At 33.7% G+C, this 25,926-nt stretch overlaps 2 protein-coding genes across 3 annotated transcripts; both read right to left on the bottom strand.

The window, feature by feature from the left end:
- Positions 1 to 6,521: 6,521 nt before the first annotated feature.
- Positions 6,522 to 8,940, bottom strand: LOC134283569 (uncharacterized). Its single transcript, XM_062766086.1, has 2 exons — positions 8,857 to 8,940; positions 6,522 to 8,443 (listed from the first exon to the last, which is right to left on the bottom strand). Exon 2 carries the CDS (start codon positions 8,423 to 8,425, stop codon positions 6,728 to 6,730), a length of 1,698 nt encoding a protein of 565 aa, XP_062622070.1. The 5' UTR covers positions 8,426 to 8,443; positions 8,857 to 8,940; the 3' UTR covers positions 6,522 to 6,727.
- Positions 8,941 to 14,490: 5,550 nt separating this feature from the next.
- LOC134283575 (tyrosine--tRNA ligase, cytoplasmic-like) lies at positions 14,491 to 25,834 on the bottom strand. Of its 2 annotated transcripts, none has more exons than XM_062766091.1 (14): positions 25,706 to 25,834; positions 21,605 to 21,698; positions 20,833 to 20,979; positions 20,263 to 20,438; positions 19,904 to 20,033; positions 19,547 to 19,627; positions 19,362 to 19,413; positions 18,920 to 19,102; positions 18,307 to 18,392; positions 17,734 to 17,866; positions 17,219 to 17,313; positions 15,857 to 16,050; positions 15,115 to 15,253; positions 14,491 to 14,604 (listed from the first exon to the last, which is right to left on the bottom strand). In XM_062766091.1, exons 2-14 carry the CDS (start codon positions 21,695 to 21,697, stop codon positions 14,494 to 14,496), a joined length of 1,620 nt encoding a protein of 539 aa, XP_062622075.1. In that variant the 5' UTR covers position 21,698; positions 25,706 to 25,834; the 3' UTR covers positions 14,491 to 14,493. The 2 variants fall into 2 exon arrangements, with proteins under 2 accessions (XP_062622075.1, XP_062622076.1); XM_062766092.1 differs by having other exon boundaries at positions 25,697 to 25,810.
- Between the last annotated feature and the right edge of the window lie 92 nt (positions 25,835 to 25,926).

Genomic DNA, 25,926 nt, shown 5'->3' with positions numbered 1-25,926 from the left:
CAGTTCCGTCCTTCGATTGACTCCAAACTGTGCCAATATCAACGCCAGATTCATTCCTGTCTATAAAGAATAAATGTATCAGAAAAGACTGTGGTAAGTACGCTTTTGGTTCATAAAAATTTCTTATCCTTGTGGTATGTAATGGATTAGCAATAGTGGCAAATCCCTTCATAAACCTCCTGTAGTACATGTAAGAGCAAAAGTCGAAGAAACTGCGTAGATTTCCCATGATGCTTGGTGTGGGTCAGGTCAAATTCAACACCTTGTTCTGTTATAATTTGACCCAAGTACGATCATACTCTGTTTTTGAACAAACTGCACTTTTTACTTCTCAGTCCAGGTCCTGCTGCATATAGAGTCTTTTGAATACAGTGTCAAGTCTCATTAAATGTTGATCAAATGTAAAACTGAATACAAATATATTGTCTAGATAAACAAAGCAGATATCCCATTTCAGGTTAGCGCACATGCACAGTCTGCATTCATGAGTCGATCAAATGTTCCCGCCGCGTAAATAAGCAAAACGGAAAATTCTACATGTATGTGAAGTGAAGGCTGTCTTCTGTCTGTCATGCTCCTCGACTTTTTCTGCCAAAACCCGCCGTGTGCTCCTTGTCATGATCGGGAAATAACGGAAAAATCCGTCGTCAATTCAGTGCATAAATAATAGACTAACAATAAGTATGGAAATAGATTGTATTTGTCGACAAGGTCATTGTATCGACCATAGAACTTACGAAATGATGACTTTAAACGAGACTGCTGATATTTTTGTTTCATCAACTTTTTTTCATATGTAGGTTATGCTTTTGCGTATCAAATCAAATGAGATATATATACACTCGATCCGTATGCAGGTGATCAAGGTTTATTGCTACTTAAGCATAATAAGTAAGGGAAGTTAAATAAATGATGTCATCGGTGCTCGGAAAGAAGCAAAAGACGTTAAACACATGTTAGTAAAATTTTTATACAATTTCTGATTGTTTTTAATTAGAACTCAATTTTTGGTATGACCCTTAGTGTAATGGAAAATGGCAGATCTTATGATTTCCTGGACTCCTTCTGAAAGGTGTTTTTTTCAAGTTTGGAAAATGAAAAAAGTCAAAAGGGGAAAGAACTGGCAAATCTTGTTAATGTGAAAAAATAACTTTCTTTTTATCCCCAAAACTCTTTTACCATTCAGGGCGTGCGGGTTTGGACGCTGTCATAAAGAAATTTAATGTAATGTACTGTAATCTCATCAGAATATGATTTTACAAAGTTCAAAGTTGGTCAGCTCCCCCGAGTAGATAAGACGCCGAAGAGATAAGACGTGTTTTTTAGTGCTCTTATCTTTAGTCAGGTGAATAGTTAAAATGATAAAGAAATGATGGATCTCAGTGAAAATTCAAATCTTTTTACATCAATTTTGAACTCATTTAATGGACTGTCACAATCATTTATTGGTACAAATAAGGAAAGGGATTTTGCACCTTCAGTGAGTATTCCAGACTTTCTACATGTTAAACTAAATGCAGAGAGTGTAACCATAAATTATGATGGCCAGAAGCACGAGTTTGTATTATCTGTGCTTCAGAAGATGCTTCTTTTCCATGGAAATAATAAGAAAAATGGTTGCATCTATAAATCAATGTGCGACTCAGTAACAGTAACTATTTACAGAAGCACAAATACGGTTCTCGTTCAAGGGACTGGTGCATTTGAATGGTACCAAAATGACTTTCTAGAAGAAGTTAAAAGTCATATTGACATCAGCCAAAATGACTCTCTGACAGATTGCAAGATTATTGTCAATCAACCAAGCTGCACATCAACTCCAAGACCTTCAAAACAAAATGAATCAAGTGTGGAGATAGATTGCCACCAGTGTAGCAGCTCAGAAAATGTACAACTTCTTTCTGAAACTGTTAAATTGCTGACACAGGAAGTAATTCTTCTAAAGAAACAGCTTTTGGATGCACGACAAACAAAAGCCTGTGCCAACGCCTTCACACAGACTCCGAGAACACAGATGAAACAGAAGGCAACATCGACCGAAGGAATATCTGTTAAAACTGGTATATCGCGACACAGCCAATGCTCATTTAGTGTTGACAAAAAAAACTACCAGTACATCAACAGATACTATGGATTCCAGTTTTGTATGGGAAAACACGCAACCCACACAGAAAAACAAAATGATGGCGACAAAGGACAGTCCTAATTTACATCCCTCCAGAGAGAGCCAGCCTTCATCAACTCCTAAAGAACGAGGAAACTTCCCCAGGATTTCGAATTCTCCATTTATTTCTACAAGAGAACGAACCCAAAAAACTACCCTGGTCATCGGAAGTTCTATTCTTCAACGAATCAAAACCCGAGGCTTAGATTCGAGTGTGAATGTTAGTACTAATCGTGGTGCTAACATATCACACATCCGTACAAAACTTCAAAGATATGATATATCTGCCATCGAAAATGTCATCATCCAGGCCGGCGATAATGATGTAGCTAACCTGCGCAACATCGATGCGATTCAGAATGATTTCACTGAAATCATCGCAGATCTAAAGAGGAGAAATCATACCATTTCCGTGTTCATATCAGAAGTGATGCCAAGGTGTGATGCGGATGTTACTGAAATTAATGAGTGCATAAAGTATATCTGTGAGGAGTATGGTGCTACGCTTATTGAGACCAGCGGATCATTCAAGCACTGGAATTCCCCTTCCTTTTAGAGAGATGGCATTCATTTGTCTGATCGCGGTACTTCCTTGCTTCTCAAGCTGTACAATACCCATGTGAAAATCCTAAAGCAACAAAGGCCCTCATCTGTGCAAACATGCTTTTACTGCGGAGAGCAAGGCCATTCCTCGCGAAACTGCCGACATTGAAACAAAGTTGTATGTTGGTATTGTGGTGAGCATGGTCACAAACAAAAGTTTTGTACCAGATAGGGTCACGGCAATGAAAGCTGTGCCGGTGATACGAATAACTGTCCCACTATCAATGTCAAAAATTATTTTGATCCTTTGAATAATCTCTGTTTTGACTGTAACGAATTAATTTGCACCTGTTCTTTAATTAATAATTGCTCAAATGATTTAAATCTTAAATCAGAACTGATAAATACTTGTTTTAATAAGGAAAACACTTTTTCGAATCTTAAACAAACAAATCCTAAAAATTCTTCTCCAAAACCAGATACCTCAAATGAAATAAAACAAAACATATGTAAATCAAATCTTGGTTTAATGAAAAAAGGGCCTACATTTTATTAATTTGAATGTGTGTCACATTATGCCAAAATTAGATGAATTGGTTTTGTATTTACAAGAACAGCTTTACACTGATATATTTTCCTTATGTGAAACATTTCTTGATGAAAATATTAATGATTTTAGTATAAATATAAAAGGATATTGTTTGGAAAGAAAAGACAGAGTAGGAAAGGCTGGTGGTGGACTTGTTACTTATATTTCAAATGATTTGAAATATAAACGCCGTAAGGATTTAGAAATTAGCAATATTGAGACAATGTGGCTTGAAATTAATCTTAAAAATTCTAAACCTATACTTTATTGTTCAGTTTACCGTCCACCATCTGCCCCCTCCTGCTGGGTAGATGATTTTGTCCAAGAGTTACAGTGCGCTACCTGCTGTGACGACCAGGAAGTGATTATTGCAGGTGATCTCAATATTGATATGCTTAAAGAACCCCCGCGGAGTTGGTCATCTGCAATTGTAGACTTTGGATTAACACAATTAATTAACACCCCAACAAGAATTACTAATAGCTCTAAAACTCTTATTGACCATTTCTACACTACGCACCCTGCTAACATATGTGAAATAGCAGTACCCCCTGTAGTGATGTCTGATCATTATCCTAACAGCATGCAACGAAAAGGCAAACATATTGAAATACAATACCGTGACTTCAAAAATTTTAATGAAACAAACTTTTTGCATGATTTAAACAATGCAAATTTTGATGAATTAATTCTACTGCATGATCCCAATGACATTTTAAACGGTTTTTATGATATTTTCAATGCTATAATCAATAAGCATGCAAAAGTAAAAACAAAGCGTGTGAAATCAGAATTCCGCACTAAATGGTTAACTCCAGAAATAAATAATGCTAGGAATTTTCGAGATCAATTTCATAAACAGGGAGACATGGATAATTTTAGACTTTGGAGGAACAAAGTCACATCTTTAATAAATAATGCAAAATCTACATATTATAAAGCAGTAATTGAAAATAGTTCTACTTCAAAGGAAATGTGGGGCCACTTAAATCAGTTAGCCTCAAAATCAGACAAAAACTCGTCTCCTTCCAATATAACATATAACGGTTTAGATCTTGATAATCTACAAGATATTGCAAATGCATTTAATGAGCATTTTGCCCAAATTCCAAAAAAATTAATAGATAATCTTTCGTTTACTGCTTTCAAATCAGAAAAATTGAAAAGATACACGGAGACAAAACTTGGAGATCAAGACTTTTTTGAAATCCCTTTGATTAATGAAGAAAAGGTATTCGAAATGTTAAAAAGACTTGATGTAAACAAATCTGCTGGTATAGACTTTCTTGGACCTAGATTGCTTAAGCTGTCAGCTAGTATAATATCCAAACCTCTAACACACTTAATAAATTCTAGCATAATCAATGGATCTTTTCCTTCACAGTTAAAGGTCGCAAAAGTAACCCCCTTGTTTAAAAAGGGCGATAAATCAGACCCAGGAAACTATCGTCCAATCTCGATTTTACCAACGATATCGAAAGTTTTAGAGAAGCATGTAGCAGAAAATATACGCATCTTTACTTCTCACTTTGACTTGCTAATGAAAGCACAATCTGGATTTCGAGAACTTCACTCATGCCAGACAGCTCTCACAAAACTAACTGATGATTGGTTGCATGCAATAGATAAAGGAAATTTTGTAGGTATTACATATCTGGATTTTAGCAAAGCATTTGATCTTGTTAATCATGATATACTAATTAAAAAACTTGAATGCTATCACTTTGATCCAATATCAATTAAATGGTTTAAATCATACTTATATAATCGAACTCAAAGTGTTAAAATTGGTGCGTACACATCTGAATCACTGCCAGTCACAGCAGGTGTGCCTCAGGGCTCTATTGTAGGTCCTTTGTTGCTTCTATTGTATATTAATGATTTACCATTGTCTGTTGAACATTGTAATATTGATATGTTTGCTGATGACACTACAATGCATCTTCATGATAATAGTATTTCGCGTATTGAAACCACTCTTAATCATGAACTCTGTCAAATACAAAAATGGTGTCAACAAAATCAGATGATTATAAATACTGATAAAACAAAGTGTATGTTAATGGGAACACACCAAAAGAAATCTAAATTAGAAAACGTTAATTTTCATTTACAACTTTCCGATCATCCCCTTGAAAATGTAGAAATGCAAAAATTATTAGGTGTTCACATTGATCATAATCTTCAATATACTTGTCATGTAGATGCAGTTTGCAAAACTCTTACATATAAATTATTTACTTTACGAAAAATCAAAAAGTTTCTTCCAATGCGTACTAGAAAACTATTTTATAATGCTTTTATCCTGCCATCGATTTTATATTGTCTATCCATTTGGGGCAATTGTCCTCAAACACACATGGACAGAATCTACAGATTACAAAAAAAAGCAGCTAGGATTATTTTAAATGAAAAATATGATACACCTTCAATGCCTTTATTTAACACTTTAGGTTGGCTAACAGTTTATGAACTTTTATATTTACAGAAAAGCATTTTAATGTACAAAATATTTCATGGAATGTCTCCTGATTATATGCATAATCTTTTTGAATTTCAAAGTTCTGGATCATACACTTTACGCTCAGAAACAATTTCCGAACTTCGACTACCAAAATATAAAACAAACTTATTTAAAAATTCTTTACAATATTCAGGGGTTATTATCTGGAATGAGTTACCAATTAATATCAGAAATTCTCAATCCCCTGCAATATTTAAAAGAAGTGTTGAAAATTTTCTACTTATAAAACGCAATGATTCTGTGTGATTTTTTCTTTCTCTCTATACTGAAATGCTGATGTTTTTATTTGTTTGTAACATACTGATTGATTTTTTATTGTCTAATAATTGTAATGTTATTTATTGTATATATGCATTGTATATGTGTTTTTAAAGAAGGCCCCGAGGAAGACTAGTGTTCGCACTAATCGGGTTACCTTCTCTAAATAAAGTATTATTATTATTATTATTATGTACAGTGTACATAGGCAAAGCCTTTTCTCCACAATTGCAAGGTAATGCTAATCATATTCGTTAACCAGTAGAAGACCCCTTAGATTTCCGATTAAGTCATGAAATTATTTATGGATAATTTAAAAATCAGTTTGATAGCTAGCAAAGAGGAGAACAAAGTAAGTCAGGTAAGCATTGTGGTCAATGGGTCTCTTGTTAATTAGTTGCACGGCAGAAAGATTTCCCATTCAACACTTTAATCCGGGGTCTACATTATAACAAAAATAATAAATACTAATTTTTTCTAAACAATCATTTTTTCTATTTTCAAAATAATAATACACTCAATACTTGCTCTGTAAGGTGTACATTTACATCTCATTTTAAATGTCATAAAACTCTGGAAAATAAAACAACAAACCTTTTACCTCCGTCTTAGTAGCAAATTAAGGATTAATTATACATTGTATAAATAGTTATTTAAGATATTTGATTCTTTTCACATCATTAGAATAACACTCGGCAACATACAGAATGTCGTTACTGTCTGTACTGAGGTCCCACGGATAACAGAGGTGACAACTGTCTAAGTAAAGAAGGAACTGTCCATTCTTATCAATGATGTGTACCACATTGTTATCAAAGTCCGCGATCAGAATATGACAAGAACTGTCTGTGGCCACACCGTACGGGTTAAATGTTCGGTATCTGTTAGCCTGCAAGTTCCCGGTGTAGGAGAAGTGCAACTTTCCCATCTTTGTGACCACCACAATAGTCCTAGTACCCCAGTCACTGACAACGATATCCAAGTTTTTGTTTTCTTCAATGAAGGCTGGATTAGAATAAAGGGGCGTTCGACTTTCATTATATTGGATTTCTTGCATTACTTTGCACTCTGAATAACATGAGTAACGGACTATCTTACTCTGCGAGCGATCTTCTAATCTCATCGTGACAAGCAATTCATTTGCAGAAGTGCAGCACAAGGCTTGTGGTCTCCATTCCAGTAATTTGAGCAAACGTTCTATCTTGCCATTCTTAACGATGTTCACACTTCCGTCGTCATAGTCACTGTAAACAAGGTGTCCATCTTTGTTGACCGTCAGATCAAAGGGTTCGTTTTCGCACAGGGTCGAAATTTTGTCCACTTCCTCTCTTTTACGGAAATGTTTAATCACTTTGTTGTCACCACACACGTAAAACTCGTCTGTTTGAGGAGAGGAGGACACTCTTGCAGTTCGCACGAAACCCGTCTTCACACGATCAAGAACACAGTGAGTTGAACCCATCGTTTTCGGGTTTTTATCAGCTACTTTTCTTAAAGTTGGCAATCTCTGTCTCTGTATGGGCCTCGTTATGGTTTGACCCAGATTCCCGATCTTTTCCGACAGATCGCTCTCAATAGGTGTTGATGGATTGAAATCAGAGACCACCATCTCAAATCTTTCGGGTACATCTCGAAAATACTGATTTTTGGATGTGTAACGAAGGAGTTGATTTATAAGTCTAGGGAAATTTGAATCGTTCATGATTTTGTTATTCTCTTCTATTGTCAGTCGAACTCGGTTTCGCATTTTAAGGAATTTCTTCTCCAGCGATTGAAGACTGCTGATGTCGTCTGCTTCCATTTTCTCCTCTTCTTTGAGAAGCCTTTCTGTAATATCATCAACCATCTTTCTTAGATCTTTCCTTAGGTCTAATATTGTCTTCTTTCTGTCTTGATGTTTGTTTGCAACGACTTTATGCGTCACTTCAATGTCCGACATAACTGTGTCGTAAAATGGCGAAATAAAATTTTCCAGCTCTTGTGTATCTTTTGTGATGAGTTCCTGCAAAGAATCGTACATGATTGACACGTTTTGAACGTCATGGCCGTCATGCTTACCGGAAGTAGCACATTCAAAGCAAACTGGTACTTCACAATGAAAGCAATACTGATCATACGAATAATTTGGGTGATGTTCACAGGCCGGTGGCGTGTTTAAGATTTTTCGGGACTGATGAGGTTGGACCAGAGCATCATTTTTGATGGAGGGTTCAGACGCCCTGCGGCGATGCGTTAACACATATAAGGAATTAGATTCATGGGAACCTTTCCTTCCCAGACCAAGACGTCCACTGATGCCTTTGGTTCGTGGTCGAGGAACCGGAGTTTCCTTGCCGGACTTGTCCATAATGTTGTCATAATAAACCTAAATTGAAAGATCGAATTTTTGATGTGGTTTTCATGTTTTCATTAATATGTTATTTAAAAAGGTGGTTTAAAAAATTACGCGAAGTATACCGGTAACAGGGTAAGTGTAATAAATATTGCAATAGCCGGGAATTTGTCATTTATATATTTTTACGGCCTCAGTTATAACACACATGAAAACTCTTATCTCACGAGAAAATATCAAAGTTATGTTATTAAGTTTGGCAATCGATATGAAAATATCTAAATAATGCTCTTTTCAGATTAAGAGAACCTTTTCTTCAGCATGTCTTTAAAATACAGATACAGAAATTGAGTAATAATTAGAGCTATCCATTTATGATTATTATTTAAAACCTTGTCAAATTAATTAAAGTTTTATTTTATTGTGAAATTAGATAAATTCCTTACCTCTCATTTGAAAAAAAAATTCAGGTAAAAAAAATCAAACTGCTTTATTTTCTTTGGGTATTTCTTCCTTCTTCCGCGTCTTATGGTTAAACTCAAATGAAATGATTATAAATGAACTTCAGTAAAAAGGCTTTACAAGAATTAAACCCGTGATATTATAATTTCCGCGAGGAAATATTTCTCGCATTTTGTTCTACTTTATCTTACTTCTTAATTGGTGTTTGAAGGTATTTATTTCTTCAATGACTTTCCTGTCCAAGTAAAACTTATCGAATCTAAGTAACATTTTAACGACATGCATAAATAAAGGAAACCCGATATGGAATTAACTCACAAGATGGCAGCAAATGAAGAAACCTTATTTGTTTTAGAACCTTTGATATTTTCCTCTTGATCTGCCTCTCTGAAAGAAGAACAGATCAAGCCATACACAAAAGTGGTATAATGGTTTCATTGAGTACACAGTTTTCACAATTTAAAATTCCATTGTAACTTACACTGTGCCAATATAGACCTTATGAGAATAAATTTACTAAAAGTTTGAGGGTTTATTTCCCATCAAGAGACTCTTGCTGGTGTAACGATAATTAAATACTCAATATTTTAATACCATTTAGAACAAACACGGGTGAGCTATAAGACCTTACGGTTTATCATTTGAAGCCTATTTTGAATTATAGATTTAAATTATCTTTGTTAAGCCAAATCATTGCTATGATTGAGGAAATATCTCTTTGAAGTGTAGATCTTGAGTGTTTCATTTATCTTACTGCACTAAGAAACAAGAAATATTTTGTTCTCATGTACATTCACAAGTAAAAAAGGACTGATAACATATTCTGAGTGACATATCAAGGTCTCCGACCCAAATTAGGACATTATTTTGTAACCTTATATCCTGTATTAAATACCCTGAAAATAATTTAAGCAGTTTATCAAGTTGAAAAGGACTAACCAGGAGAATTTTTCTAAAATGTAATTACCTGAGCAGTAATTGATTAATGAAGAATGCATAGAGGTCTATACCTAAACATATAAAACCATTTGGTTTTATATGTCTCTGGTCTATGGGAACAAGTAAATTTTTGAAAATAAAAACTGACACAACAAAAGAAAGATGTATATAATTATTAACAAGAGGCCCATGGGCCTTATAGGTCACCTGAGCATTATGCAACAACTTTCCAGTGATTTAATTTGATTCATGTTTTAAGCAAGATGCTATGGCATTCACAATTTTGAAAGAGGCACCATTTGATCATCATAACAATACACTTAACAGTTGCTTAGTTTGTTTACCTAATACCCATAGGCAGGGTGGAGGAACAAAAAATGCATTTCAAGTAATCAGTAATATTCAGCAATAATCAGTAAAACCCCTATCACACATGAACCCCTGACCCTTAGGCCTGGATCCACACATTGCACAATTTTTGAAAAGGCACCCTTGCTTTTCAAAAATATTTGATTAATACCAAGGAGCAGATCTCAAACAATTCATCCAGTTTCAGTATATAAGTACATCCCCCCTATAATACCCCTGACTCTGGGGCCTTGAAATTCACAATTCTGGAAGATTAGGGTCCTTGCTCATCATAACTACATAGGTAGTTCATCTGCTTAATACCCAAGAGGAGAGAAGAAAATTTTCAAAGATTTAATGTATTTTCACTACCCTTACCAAAATATTGACCTTCTGGCAACATCTTCTGGCTTTATTGCCGCAATATTGCAGCAACATTCTGGCAATACATTGCCGCAATATTGCGGCTATATCGTTTTTCGTATGTAAATTAGTTTTGCGGCAATATTGCCAGAAAGGGGTTGCGGCAATATTGCTGCAAATCATGACCCAAATATTGATCTTCTGGCAACATTTTCCGGCATTATTGCCGCAATATTGCGGCTATATCGTTTTTCGTATGTTAATTAGTTTTGCGGCAATATTGCCAGAAAGGGGTTGCGGCAATATTGCTGCAAATCTTGACCAAAATATTGATCTTCTGGCAACATCTTCCAGCATTATTGCCGCAATATTGCGGCAATATTGTTTTTCGTATGTAAGTTAGATATAAATTGGTATTTAGTAGAAATAATGATCTATCAATCTAACAATTAACAAACTGTGCTGAGGAATATAACAAACAATAGCAAGCCACAGGGTCAATTAGAAATAGCTACTTCTGCTATTCTTTGAACAGACAGAAAATTATGTTGATCATCATAATGAAAATCAAGAAATGTTTGTGAAACACTGTGCGCCTGGTGGCAATAAAGTTTGAAAAAGCTATTTATAGCATATGGGTCACAGTCAAGGTCACAAGGTCATTGATCTTGGTGTCATTTGAAAGAACTTAATTAGTGAAGTATGCATACTAAATATGAAGTCTCTATCTCTTATAGTTCAAAATTTATGGCAGAGGATCAAAATGGCTATTTTTAGCATATGGGTCACAGTAAAGGTCAAATTGTCATTGACCTTGGTGTTACTTGAAAGAGTTTAAATAGTGAAAGGTTCATACCAAATATGAATTCTCCATCTTTTATGACTCAAAAATTATGTCGAAGTTTCAAAAAATCTATTTTAAGTATATGGTCACAATTAAGGTCCCAAGGTCATTGACCTTTGTGTTATTTGAAAGAGGTTAATTAATAAAGGGTGCATACGTAATACAAGTTCTCTATCTTTTATGGCTCAAGATTTATGTCCAAGATTCATAAAATCTATTTTAAGGTTATGAGTCACAGCTAAGGTTTCAAGGTCATTGACCTTCAGGTGTTTTTTGAAAAAGCTTAATTAGTGAATTATGCATACTAAATATAAAGTCTCTATCTTTCATTAATTTTAAGTTATGATGAATATTCCAAAAAGCTATTTTTAGCATATAGGTCACAGTCAAGGTCACAAGGTCATTGACCTTGATGTCATTTGAAAGAACTTAATTAGTGGAGTAGACATACCAAATATGAAATCTTTATCTCTCATTGGTTCAAAAGTAATGGTGAAGGTTAAAGTTTACAAACACACAGACAGGTCAAAAACAATATATACCCCGGATCTATCGAGACAGGCGTATAAAAAATGTTTATAGAAACAATATTAATATGCCACTGTGAAAATGTCCAGCAACTCTGCATTAATTTTCAAATAACATGCTTTAATTCATCTTTCCTGCTACTCTAGGATATATAGACATACAAGTCTAGTATGCATGCATCACAAGCACTAATAGAAACGCATATAATTTTTCCAATTTTATCTCCATTGAATCATTCATCTCAAAAAGAATATTGGTTTTGACTCACCAAGTCTGATGATATGGAAACAGAGTACACATTCCTATAATTCTGTTTAAATTCTTTTTTCTAGTCATTCCACACTATGCAGTCTTACTACTCATCTTGACTAATCCCACTGTACACAATTAACAACTCTAATCAACTTGATACAAGTCAGTAATGAAGCAAAACATGCTTGCCTTTGAATTCCCTCCACTTTATTTAAAAAGTGGAAGTAAATGACTGAGCATGCTCAACAAATGGCTCATGGGTAATCCTAGATGTTGCCAGAAAGTTTTTTTCTGGCATTATTGCCAGAATGTCACCGGAAGTTGTTGCAGCTAGCGGTGATATTTCATTTTTTCTGGCAGTATTGCCAGAATGTCACCAGAAGTTGTTGCCGCTAGCGGTGATATTTCACTAACCCAAAAAGCTTGTTTCTGGTGACAAAAATGTGTTGCCGCAATGTTGCCGCAATATAGCAGCAATATTGCTGCAATAATTTTACTTTGGTAAGGGTATATAATCAATAGAGCCCCACCCTATCACTAGAACCCCTGACCCTAGGGCCATAAAATCAAAATTTTGGAAGAGGTATTCTTGCTCATCATAACTATGTACTTAGTTTATTTAATTCCTAGGAGCAGAAAAGAAATTTTTTCAAAGAATTCATGTATTTCCATTATATAATCAATAGAGTCCCACCCTAACACTAGAACCCCTGACTCTGGGGCCATAAATTTCACATTTTTGGTAGAGGCACTCTTGCACATCATAACAATGCACTTAGTTAGTTTATTTAATACTCAGGAGCAGAGCAGAAGATTTTCAAAGAATTCATGAATTTTCACTATATAATCTATAGAGCCCCGCCCTAACACTAGAATCCCTGACCCTAGGGCCATAAAATTCACAATTTTGGTAGAGGCACTCTTGCTCATCATAACTATGCACTTAGTTAGTTTATTTAATACCCAGGAGCAGAGAAGAAGATTTTCAAAGAAATAATGCATTTTCACTATATACTTATTTAGCCCCACCCTAGCACTAGAACCCCTGACCCCGGGGCCATAAATTTCCCAATTTTGGTAGAGGCACTCTTGCACATCATAACTATGCACTTAGTTAGTTTATTTAATACTCAGGAGTAGGGAAGAAGATTTTCAAAGAATTCATGAATTTTCACTATATAATCTATAGAGCCCCGCCCTTACACTAGAACCCCTGACCCTAGGGCCATAATATTCACAATTTTGGTAGAGGTACTCTTGCTCATCATAACTATGCACTTAGTTAGTTTATTTAATACCCAGGAGCAGAGAAGAAGATTTTCGAAGAAATAATGCATTTTCACTATATACTTATTTAGCCCCACCCTAGCACTAGAACCCCTGACCCTGGGGCCATAAATTTCACAACTTTGGTAGAGGACTCAATGCTGATTACAATCATGCAAACAGTTTAACTGCTTGATGTCCAGGAGTAAAGAAGATTTTTAAAGATTGCATTAATTTTAGTGGTTTTTGCCCCACCCCCCAGGCCCCAGGGGGGCAGGGATCATGAAATTCATAATTTTTGTTCCCCTTCACCCATAGATGCTTTGTGCCAAATTTGGTTGAAATTGGTTCAGTGGTTGCAGAGAAGAAGCTGAAAATGTTCAAATGTTAACGGACGACGGACGACGACGGACGAAAACAGATAGCAATAGGTTACCTGAGTTTACTCAGGTGACCTAAAAATAGAAAAATAATTTTTCACCATATATATTTTTTTAAAATAGAAATGATTGAAAACAAAAGCCCCTTCAAGGACAGGTCAAGTTAAAAAAAATTAACTTAAAGGCTTATGAATTATTTCTGTTTAATTCCTAAAATCCAATTTTGTGAGTGATGCTTCTTGCAAAATAATCAGATAATTATCTCCTCACATATAATTAGGAACACACAGTACCTAACATTTCTTGTGTGAGGAAACTTGTTAATGTGGGCTGGCAAATAAAAAAACATCAAGCTTCTTTCTCAGGTGGTTCCTCAATAATTTATTTAAATGTATTAAATAAAACAGTAAAATTCAATTTACGAAATCTACAAAATACATGTTCATGTATCTCATTTATATGCACCTAAACAAATACAAAACAAATACAAGTACCAAAGTGTAAAAAAAATGGTGATTTTAATATGAATACACTTTCTCATTATTTTTTTCAGAAAGAGGTTCATACTCAGAGACAATAAAAACATGAAGTAAATTGTATAATTTTATTTGACTTCACAAAAAATTGTCCCTAGTTGTAATAAAAAAATGATAATAAATAACAAAGCACTGTGGTCTCTTATTAATAAAGTTTTTTCCCTATCACTTGATAGGAACACATTTTAGACTGTTAGCTGTGACATTTCCTAGTTTTGTTTTCATTATGTGGCCCTGCCATTCAGCTTTACTGTCCCCATCCACTCTCAAATCCACCTACAAATAAAGAAAAATTCTTACTCACACAAACATGTTTTTCAAGTGCAAGAAAAATTAAAGTTTTATGATCTTCTTTCAGTATTGTATTTTACTGCTGACTTCATTATGCCATTATGTAAAATATTTATTTGCAAAAAGTACAGTACTGTGGAATAAAGATAGTTTGTGGGAGATCAAAATATGTGGATTTTATGGGAAATCCTCTTACACAGGTTCACATCCACATGAATATTAAAACCATGCATTGAGCACAGTAGAATAATCTTCCTTGATAACCATACAATTTACCCGAGAAATAACATCCCAACTATTACCTAAACCAGTAAGTTTTAGTTATCCACAAACACAAACATCCCCCCCCCTCATGAACAATAATCACTTTACGGTACTAGTCTAAGAAAAATTCGAAACTTACAAATTGTGAATAAAAGCTGTTGAAACCACAATTTGGTTTACAATGTGACATGCCAAAATTAAGTGTTTGATGACTCCACTCAAACAATGTACCTGTAATTTTTCCCAGACTTTCTTCTTGGGTTTTAATTCTTCTTCTGGTGTTCCATCTTCAAATCCTTCAAACACAACCCTGTCCCCCGGGGCGCTTCCCTGGGGTGGATCCAATGGTTCTACTGCCCGCGGCTCATCTCTACAACAGAAAGAGAAACTTGAAATTTCATATTAGAACTTCATGGCCTGGCTTTTCTATGATATATTACACTGAGGCACATATAAACACTGCCTGGGATTTATTAGTCCGAAATGTCTGACGTTTTTTCTGGCTTTTTAAGGAATTTTATATTTTACGTGCCAGGGAAACTTCAGAACCAGCGCCATAACAAAAACTGGAAATTTTGCCATCTCCAAACGCAGATGATTTTCAATACTTGCAAACCAAATTAAATCCTGAACTTGCAATTTATCAAAAGCACAATGCTTGACGTATGCAATAATATCAATGAAAAGAAAATATCATTCCATATTTCAATGCAGGTTTTGCAAAATTTTACAATGCATGAAATGAAAACAAAACAGTGGGGTCAGATAAAATGTCATCACTTGACTACATATTTTATAAACAAGCCATAAAAATGATGTTGGTGATAACAAGTTGAAGGTGGCAAATTTCCAGTTTTTGTAATGGTGTCGGTTCTGACATTTTCCTGGTACAAAAAGTAAAATAACAAAGTCATAAAAAAGCCAAGAAAATGTCAGATATTTTGGACTTGGGATTTATGTGATAATCACTTACACCGAAGCACACATGAGCATGGCCTGGGATTCCACGCCCCTCATTTTGACGGCCTTGAGGTTACACAGGAACACCCCCAGCCTCTGGTGAAGGTTCTCCATAGGGTAGAGTCCGGCCAGACCACTGACCACCGTCCGTGGTTTCTCCTCCCCCAGGTTCACTGTCTCTACATAAAGGGACTCAGCATCAGGATGCTAAACATAGCGGGAAAAATCAGCTATTATTATTTTAGTTTTAAATTTTTTTTCAATCTTTTCTACATATTTCCAGTGAGTATCTGTCTGGATGCTATCTGTTAGACACAAAAACAAAATCAAATAATATTATGATATAAAAAAAAAAACTAATTTCTTTGAAATTTTAAAAAAATATTGACTCTATGACCAGAGACTACTAAGAGAATTAAAACTGATGACTATATATATATATATTTATTATATGATTGAATAATTTCCATCTCTCTGATTGGCTGAGATCCAACTATGTTAGAAAAATACTATGTTGTATTGACCTGCACGTGACGTTCCAGGTCAATACAAGGATTTATTTCCTCTACATTGATCTGAAAATAGATCAGGATATTCCAAATTGATACAAATTGATTTGGATTTGCTATTTAAACTACTATAACTTTTTTTCATGTGAAGAAAACATAAGCAAATATATATTTTTGGGTGAGGGTGGTAAGAGGGGATGCAGGGACACTCCTCCAACACTTTCACTGAACAACAATTTTTACTTTTTGGCAGTTTTCCCTGATAATATCCCTTCCTTTAAAAATCTGTCCTAGAAAAAAGACTGACATATTTTTTTTTTCAAGGCACTAAAATTGTAAAAAAAAAAAACTTAAAAAAAAAATAAATACAACATATAAGGTTGATTTACATTTTAATTCTCCTTCTTTCTTAATTGTATTTGGATAGGACTTAATTAAATGCAAACAAGTAATGGGTTTTATCATTTTATTAGTGAATCATATAATAAAACAATTATTGCTGTTTTTTCGGTCAATACAATGATTTAGCCATCTTCGAAGTACAATATTCACCCCGCCCTCCGGGCTTGGTGAATATTGTACTCCTCAGATGGCTAAATCATTGTATTGACCTCAAAACACAGCAATAATTGTATAATATATATCAAAATGCATTTACTGATTTTCAAAGTACCTGGTAGAAAAAAATATTGTTAAGTAAATTATTATTATCCATCTTTGTTTAAAATCTGTTAAAGATTTGATTGACTTCAATCAGTCTGATGGATCAATTACTTTCTATGTTCAATTTATAAAATACTCAAGTGTGACAACATTTATCACAAAAAAAAAGACAGTGAACCTAGAAAATTGTAAACAAAATTAACCTTTTTGACCTCCAGGATTTTGCCAACTCGTAGATCTAACAATGAAGGAGCAAGTTCTCCTGCCCCACTAGCTGACTGCTGAGTGCCCGGCTTCTCTGTAAAATTAAAGTATTACATGTAGAAATATATCTAAATAACGATTATTAGAAACAAAAAACAAGCACAAGCAAAAAAGTACTGTAAATATCAGACAAGCTTTCTACATGTGTATAAATTGACCATACTCCCTATAATGTACTATTAAAAAAACACTTTAATGACAAAATTATCATCAAATATGCTCAAATTATAATTTTTGAATGATCTTTTCTTCTCCTGACATTTTACTAAATAAAAGTTGTAAATTTGCTTTTTTTTTAAAATGAGAAAGCTCGATTAAATTTCCAAGAATAACCAAAATTTAATAAAAATCAAAAAAAAATTACCGGGAATGGTGCATTTACTGATAATCTGTTGAGTTTTTAAAAGTTGAAATATAAAACACCAATGTTTATTTTTAGAGTAATCTCCCTTACTTTTCTTTTCCACAGGGTAGGCCTGGGCCACCAGTTTTTTGTTCTCCGCCGACTCAAACTCTCTCCTGATTGGTTCCAGCAGCTCATTTAAATATCTCTCAACCGCAACCTTGAGATCTCCCGGATGCACTTCCTGTTAAAATTCAAATGTTTAAATCTGCCATTATAAATATTACTGTAATCCAAATCTTTTTTTTTGGCTAATGGAAACTATAAGCATTAAAAAAAACTGTCTTTGTTCAAGAACATGAACATATTTTTTTAAGATAAATCTTAGACTAGTAGATATCCTTGAAATTATCTAATATTAGAAATATGCTCTTATAAATGGTCTAAAATATCTTGATAAGTGAATCTATTTGCTTCAAATATTTTAAAAGTGAAATAACTTCTTCAAAGGAAAACTTAAACAAGTATGCATGAAGATGTGTACATCAAAGCTGTCATATTTTTAAATTTATAGGAAAGAGCAAAATTATAACTTTATAAATACATGATTTCCATTCAGGTGAGATATGACTATTTGATTTTATCTTCCTTAATTTACATTTTTTCTTTATGGATAATTTATACCTCTTTCGCAAATGCCTGTTCTAATTCATCATAGGTGGCATACACTGAGTCCCCTCCAAACTCTGGCTTCCTGGATACAAGGAAACCTACAGAATAACAAACACAAACATTGTCAACAAGAATAATACTTTAACTAACTGTGATTAAAGGGGGATAATCTACTCTCAAAATCAATTTCACAATTTTTTTCAAATTAAAAGATATGCACATGTAGGTGGAAAATTTGATGTAAATTGAAAACCAATATACAAAAGCATTAGAAGCTTATTCCCTATGATAGATTAATCAACATTTTCACAATGCTCCTCATATTACTCTATCAAGTAGACTCTAAAATCACATATTTTCGTGGAATCAAATTCTTCAAGGAATGTTTGAGAATAAATTATTGTTTTGTGGGGATTTGATTTCCTGGTTGGAGACAATTTCTTAGTAATGCATATGCAAATTAATATTTCCCGGTTTGTTGGTCTCTCAATACATTGAAAACACAGAAAATTAAATCCTTAGGAAAATAAGTAATTTCACAGTATGTAGTTTTCGGTCCTTGATATTTTGGCTAACATAAATTGAAACAAACATGATAAAAATAAAAACATAACACTACCCTCACCTTCTTTAGCTCTGAGTGGGAACAAGACGTGTTGACAGAATGACAGGACTCCATTGTCCTTAATGTTGCCCGGCTCACAGAAGGCTTTCTTCAGCTTCTTCTTCAGAGCGGCGGGGGAGTCCAGTAAATCAATCTTAGAGTCCTCCACTGACGAGCTCATCTTGTCCCCTGTCAGGCCAGGAACTGTGGGGAAAACAGATTTATACATTATAATGCTGCTTATTTATAAATGAAAAAAAAATTCTTTAGAGAACTGTGGGTAAACAAAACAGAATATTATCTAATAACTTTATAATGTAGTTCAATAAAATTAATATTTCTAAAACAATTTAGAATATATTCAGAACACAAATACTTTATCTCAAAGTTTATGTTATTGGTAATACATAATTGTACCCTTGAATTTAAAAAAAAAAACACATAGTTTTACAAAGTTACTTACCCATAGGATTCATTAGATGAATTCTTTTTGCATATCCTAAATGGGGCAGGTACTGCAACATAATATAATTTAAAATCATTTTAATTTTCAAATTTTCATTAACTATTGATTAATTTTCCATGCATGGGGGAATCACTCTTTGCATTACAATTTGGTAATTTATATATTTTTCATATTTAACCAACCTTTTCAGCAAATGTGAAGATTTTCCTCTGATCCACACCTCCAAACTGTGCATCAACCTTTAAATACTCCTCATCTAAAGCCTAAGCAAATAGGAAAATTAAAATTCATATTTTATCTAAACAATTCACACAAAATTTATATAAAGATAAATAAAATTGTGCCATCAAAAGCTACACTCAGTCTGTGAAAAATCTGGTCTTGTAAATACAAGCACTGAAACTTTAATATTTCTTATTTCAGTATTTGAACTTGTGCCATCAAAAGCCACACTTGGTCTGTTAAAAATCTAGCTATATTCCTGTTAATTCTTATACTTTTTAAAATATTTCTGATTTCAGTATTATGAGCCCTGATACCTGCAGTCCTGGGTACAGTAGACCACTGAGAAGGGGATTTCCCACTTGTTTGACCACCTCCGCCCCCGCCTTTTTGGCATCGTGTTCTGTGACCATTGATGACATCCTGTATACATCCAGAGTGTACTCTCTACAAACAAAAACAAAATTCAAACATTGCCGAGACCTTAATTTTCATGCTATTACACAGGACCATCTTCTAATAAAAACTTCTTTCTACCTTTTATTTCCATCATAAAAGATTATACTCAAGTCAACAACAACCAAATTTGTCATTTTTTCCATGAATTTGATGAATTTTATTTTTTCAAAAAATAAGTTAAACTCCAAGCAAACTTTTCCAAAACTTATTTACTTACTTGCTGAGCTGGTAGTCTGAGCCTTTCACAAACTTGAGTTTATCCAGGGGGACCCCTATAGATTTGAGCATGGCTTTGATGACCCTCTCGTAGTACTGGACTCGTAAACTCAGAAGATCCCACGGGGCCTTCATGTTATCTAGGTAGGCATGCAAGTCTGCAAACAGAATGGTCACCTGAAAAAAAAAGAAATCAAGGCATTAAATAAAGATATTTTATTAATTTACAATATTCCATTTTCAGCTATATGTTTATTATGTTTATTCAATTTAACTATGGCGCTGAACCTGAGGAACGTTACCACAGAGCCTGACAATGCTGTTTTATTTTGGGATGTTTATTAACAACTAGAAAAAGATACTGATTGTAAACTAACAAGTAAAATTAAAATGTTAGTCATGACCTGAAACTTTACTTTTATCAACTTTCAGCTAAATAGTAGACTATTATCAGCTTGTGTTGCAATATACTTTGTGATTTGGACATTGCCTGAATTTTCCTGCTTTAAGGAAAATTGCACTAGGGACTACATTGTAAATGAAAGAGCAATTGGTCAGTAGTTTCACTCACCTCACACCCGGCCCTGAGGAAGTCGGCTATCTTAGACATGGGGACAAAGTAAGCTACGTGGGGTTTCCCCGTAGTAGCCGTCCCCCAGTACACCTTGACATCTCTCTCCTTCAGAATGGTTTTCAGTTTCTCCTCTCCTATTATTTCCTGCAACAATTTATAAATACAGCTGAATTCAGTATCCCAAACACTCCAGCTCATATATATTGAATACTTTTCATATGTCAAAAAGATTCAAAAGTCCTCAATCACTTGCTCTTTTCTTTGAGATCCCTACAAATCTTGAATCATCTGACATCTTAAAACAGTTTTAAGCTGGCTAGATATGGGCGGCACGCAAAGCCTATTTTAGCCCTCTTCCTTATAAATCATAAAATGAAAGATTTTACTCTGATCTATGCGACTTAACTTTAAATTGACTTTTCATGCTTAATTACACTGTAATGTGTGACTGTACCGTATTGCATCAACATTGCAAAGTCTTATCAACCTACTAAGTTGAGTGGTATACTATACCAAAAATTTTTGTTCATCATTTGAAAAGCCTGCAGAGAAGAAACAATTATCTATTCTTGTTACACAATTATGCTCAGAAAGTCAACAACCATTATGCTTTTTTTGACTACATTTCAAAACACCAGACTAGTATAAAGTATTTCATATAATCAAATGGCCAGTGAGTTATTTCTAATTGAATTCATGAGAGAAGAAAGTGGTTGTTTATATCTTGCAAAATACTCTTTATATAGTTCTGACTAATTGATCTATATACCTGAAGGTTCCTTTTGATGATGTCCAATTTCTCTTCTGGTGACAATGAAACAGATGTAGATGCCATTTTCTCAGTCAAACCATTGACATCCATACTGAAAAAAATAAGATAAAAATCCAAATAATTTTGAAATTGAACTCAATAAATATTCAAAATAACTAATTAATGTTTGTTGTAAACAAAAGCCTCTCTGTGGAATATATACATGATATATCACCAGTGAAATGGCTCCCATTTCACTTTTGATACTTATTTTACATATATTTAATTGTTTACTTAATAATTGTTCATATCATGCATCAAATTCATTTACTTTGATAATTCTTAATATCTAAATTTATATACAGACTGATGCAATCCTGATTAATTCTCTTCCTTGACATTAATGAAAATCCCTACTCAATCATTAGCAAATACCTTTCAGTTTTTTTTTAAAGAATATATTTTGTAAATTAATTTGACATGCCTTTCAACTTTAACAATTGTAAAATATAGCAACCAAATTTTTGTTTACATATGACTGCATGACAGTCTTAAACAGTGTTAAAATATGCATGCATTCTCTTCTCTTCCTGCTTGATCAGATGAATGATGAAAGATCCCCCTCAGGGCAATATGCTGGTTTTTCTGGTATTATAACAAGGTGTAATAATTAATTATCAGAGATCATTTGGCTAGACCTGTTTACATACAAAAGTTATAAATACACTTATTATTACCAATAAGAAATAAAATATAGTTATGTGCTTTTAATGAATACATAATTATCATTATATATATTAATTATGAGTAATATTAGTAATACACAGTATGTTGTAAAAATAATGTAGGTATGAGACTATGAGTATGCATGCACTTAACAGAAACAATGTAACAGGTAATGTGACATCAAATGATTTTATGACTTTAAATTGTAGGAGTCTGAATAACAGTCCCAAGATAACTATGCTTTTCAAAATTGCATCATCAAACTGATGTTCATAAGTACTGCTCATCTTACAGACATCTAAAAGTCTTCTGAATTATTGAAATTTAGACACAATAAATTCCCACTTTTCAATGTCGCATCTGCGTTGACTTTCCCATGCACTATAGTCACAATATAAGGAGTTAGAACTTAAGAGTCAGATAAATCTCCAGATTATATCAACTGAAGGCAGTTCTAACGACAACACCAGGCAAAGAGAAAATCTGGACTAGCATATCTGTAGACAAAATAAACAAATTTCTTTCCCTGCAGAACAAAAGGATTACTGGAACCACAATGCATCAGTGCTTAATTCTTTAAGCTGTTCTCAGGAGAAAAGTTAAAAATGTTCAACAATAAATAAACTATAGTCTTGATTTCATTGATAAATTGGAAAAAAATATACATAGTAAATAAATACTACTTCGTTCAAGTTAGCACTGCTCATGCAGACTTTAATAGGGTGATGGTACTCAGTCTTCGCGAAACAGAAAAATCGCCACAGGACATTTGGACAGACAGTTCACACAATTTCATAGGATCAAATGAATTTACACCGGTCCAAAACTTTATTCATATAATGATCATAATGATGTTACTTCATAGCATATGAATAAATAAACAGATAACACATTAAAAGATGAACTGAAATGTTTCTTCTTCTTCCCTGTAATCCCAGCAAAATTTGAGAGACATATCGTGCCGAAAGTAGGTTTTAAAACAATCACAATCAACTAAAATTTTTTAATAAACTGTTTTTATCTTAGTTAAAGAGTCTATATGAAGAAATAGGAAATATATAATGTAAAACCCAACCAAAACGAACCTCGTACAAATGGACTGATTTTGTTAGTGCATCGGACCAATCAGATTTTACCGTTTTCAGGGCTCTCACACCACTTTTTGGGTCTGTGGCCGGGGCCGTTCAAATTGGGAAAATAATCGTCATTTTGGAAAAGTTGGATTGACCAACATTCATTAAAAAAAAACCTCAAATTTTGCTTTTCTAGCATTTTGTCATTAATTTAACTCTAGTATTGAATAAATAGGTAAACATCTAACAAACATCGATATGTAGGCAATATATGAAAGTACATTAGCTTTGTCATAACTATCTTTGAGTGTTGATATTACGGTTATATATGTCTTTCTGAGTGACAGTCGCTAGTCACATATAGTCCCGAATTTCCTTGATTACATGATCATCGTTGCTTTAAAACAGCACGAGACTGAACATGCTGAATCTTGGACATGTATCTAGGTGCCGCTTACTAATGTTCATATGAAATGTCTATTTTTGAAAACTGAAAATGATGTTTTTTGTCGATTTTCATGACAAGATACTCTGCAATCATAGTTATACATTTCTGTAATAACACTAACCTGGTTCCCCGAACCAGTTTAGAATGCACTTGGCGCGAAGTTATTAATAGTCATACATACGTATAGAACTAATTTGTTTCACTTTCATTTACAGGTGTTTTGTTTTGGGTTTATTTTGCAATTAAGTTAAATTCATGGAATTTTTTAATTTTTTATTTAATATTTTGCTATAGAAATTGGGAAATTTACACCTTTCTTTTGGGAAAAAAGGTACCTTTTTTGCATTGGGAACGGACTGAATATCGGCCCAAGATTTAGAGAATCGAGAGCCCTGGTTTTGTCCAATTGACTGGTGCTTTTGGGATATACTGGATACTGTAAACCAACTTTTATTCGCGACGACTTTATTTCACGATTTACCGGGAGTAAAGTAGTTCGCGGCGATTATTTTCGCGACCAAGCCTTTTTGGAACTGTTTTACTATAATAGAAAATGAGACGGTGAGGACCCATCGCGGCGAGAAATATTCGCGATGACGAGGCTCTCGCGAATCTCGCAAAAATTTCTCGCACGCGAATAAAAGTTGGTTTACAGTACTTATATACCATGTCAAAGTGTTAAAGCACCAAATATCACATGCAGTTTGATCTTAATAAGAGCTTGATCTTAATGAAAACTGAATTGCTACTATCTGCGCTCTAATGGTAGCACCGTCAACATTACATACAAATGTAGAACGGCGTTCTATTATTATAGTGATATTGTCCAGCAGACCCGGTTTAAAAGTTAGATTATTCTAACTATGTCAACATATTTTAATGAATATCCAACAGGTCCAGCACAATCTCTTGATTAAGCTATATAGCTTTAAAAAGCTATATAGCTTTATTAAGCTATTCAGAATAGCTTGATAAAGCTATTTATATGCAGTTTTTCACAAATCCGTTTTTTGAAAGAAATAAACAAAAAGTCGCAAGTATTTGATTATTCATATATGTATTATGGACTACCAAAAATACAACCTAAATCATATAAAATTCTTACATTGCTGCTGTTGAATACTTTAAGCAAAATAAAAATTTCCATTGTTTGAGTAACTGTGTGTTCGGTGAAGCATGGGTAAGTATGATTGCTCCTCATTGTGCTGAACTGTTACTAATCAATTATCCTGTTGGCCATAACTGGCCTCTTTTATACTTTCATTCAAGAAATAACTGTGTTGTCACTCATCAATAGCCCCAAAACTTTTAAATCTTTGAGTACAAAGTCTCTTAAGGAGACGCATTTTGGTGAGTAATTTTTACATAAATTCACATAAAAATTTAGATTGTATTCAGAAGAAAACAAAGTTTAATATTTCCACTGCACTTAGGTGCGACTTTTTGCACATGTTGGAAAAATAACACATTTGAGAAAAAAGTCTGAGAAAATAGCTTAATCAAGCTATTCTGAATAGCTTGATAAAGCTTTATAGCTAAATCAAGCTATATAGCTTAATCAAGACATTGTGCCGGACCTGTCCAAAACCAGATGCTAATGTGAAGAGGATTTAAAGGAATATCAATAACCTGATATTATTAGCTGTGCAAAATCTATCAATTTCAATTCAATTGAAAACTTTTCCTTTATCAGGCATTCTTTTTTCAGTGGTGATCTACATTGTCCCATGATTCTTATCCAACTCTCATAAAAAGAAATAGTGATGACAAACCCGGCTTTGTTCAGCTTGTTGTAAATGCTTTACTGTAAACAAATATTCTTCAAGTAATGAAAATATGAATTGAAAATAGTACTAAAAATACCTCTGTTACCTCTTAATCTTTTGAAATCCTGTTTTAAAGTCAGAAATTGTAGAAATATGGTGTGTCAACTATGTTTCATCATCATAAACCCACGTTTAGACGAAATCCGGTTTCCTGTAGTTGTCGTAAAGCGGAAGAAGAAAATTTTGAAAGACTGTTGTTTTAAAACCATAAATATATAACAAACATTGATGTTTTTTTTATTTCAGATTATAATAATAGTTTGATAA

The sequence above is a fragment of the Saccostrea cucullata genome, unplaced genomic scaffold (genome assembly GCF_032062105.1).
Source record: "Saccostrea cucullata isolate Sc308-1 unplaced genomic scaffold, CSIRO_AGI_Scuc_v1 ctg665, whole genome shotgun sequence".
NCBI classification, from domain to species: domain Eukaryota; kingdom Metazoa; phylum Mollusca; class Bivalvia; order Ostreida; family Ostreidae; genus Saccostrea; species Saccostrea cuccullata.
The sequence above is the reverse complement of the archived record's forward strand: the minus strand, read 5'-3'. Positions and strand labels throughout refer to the sequence as shown.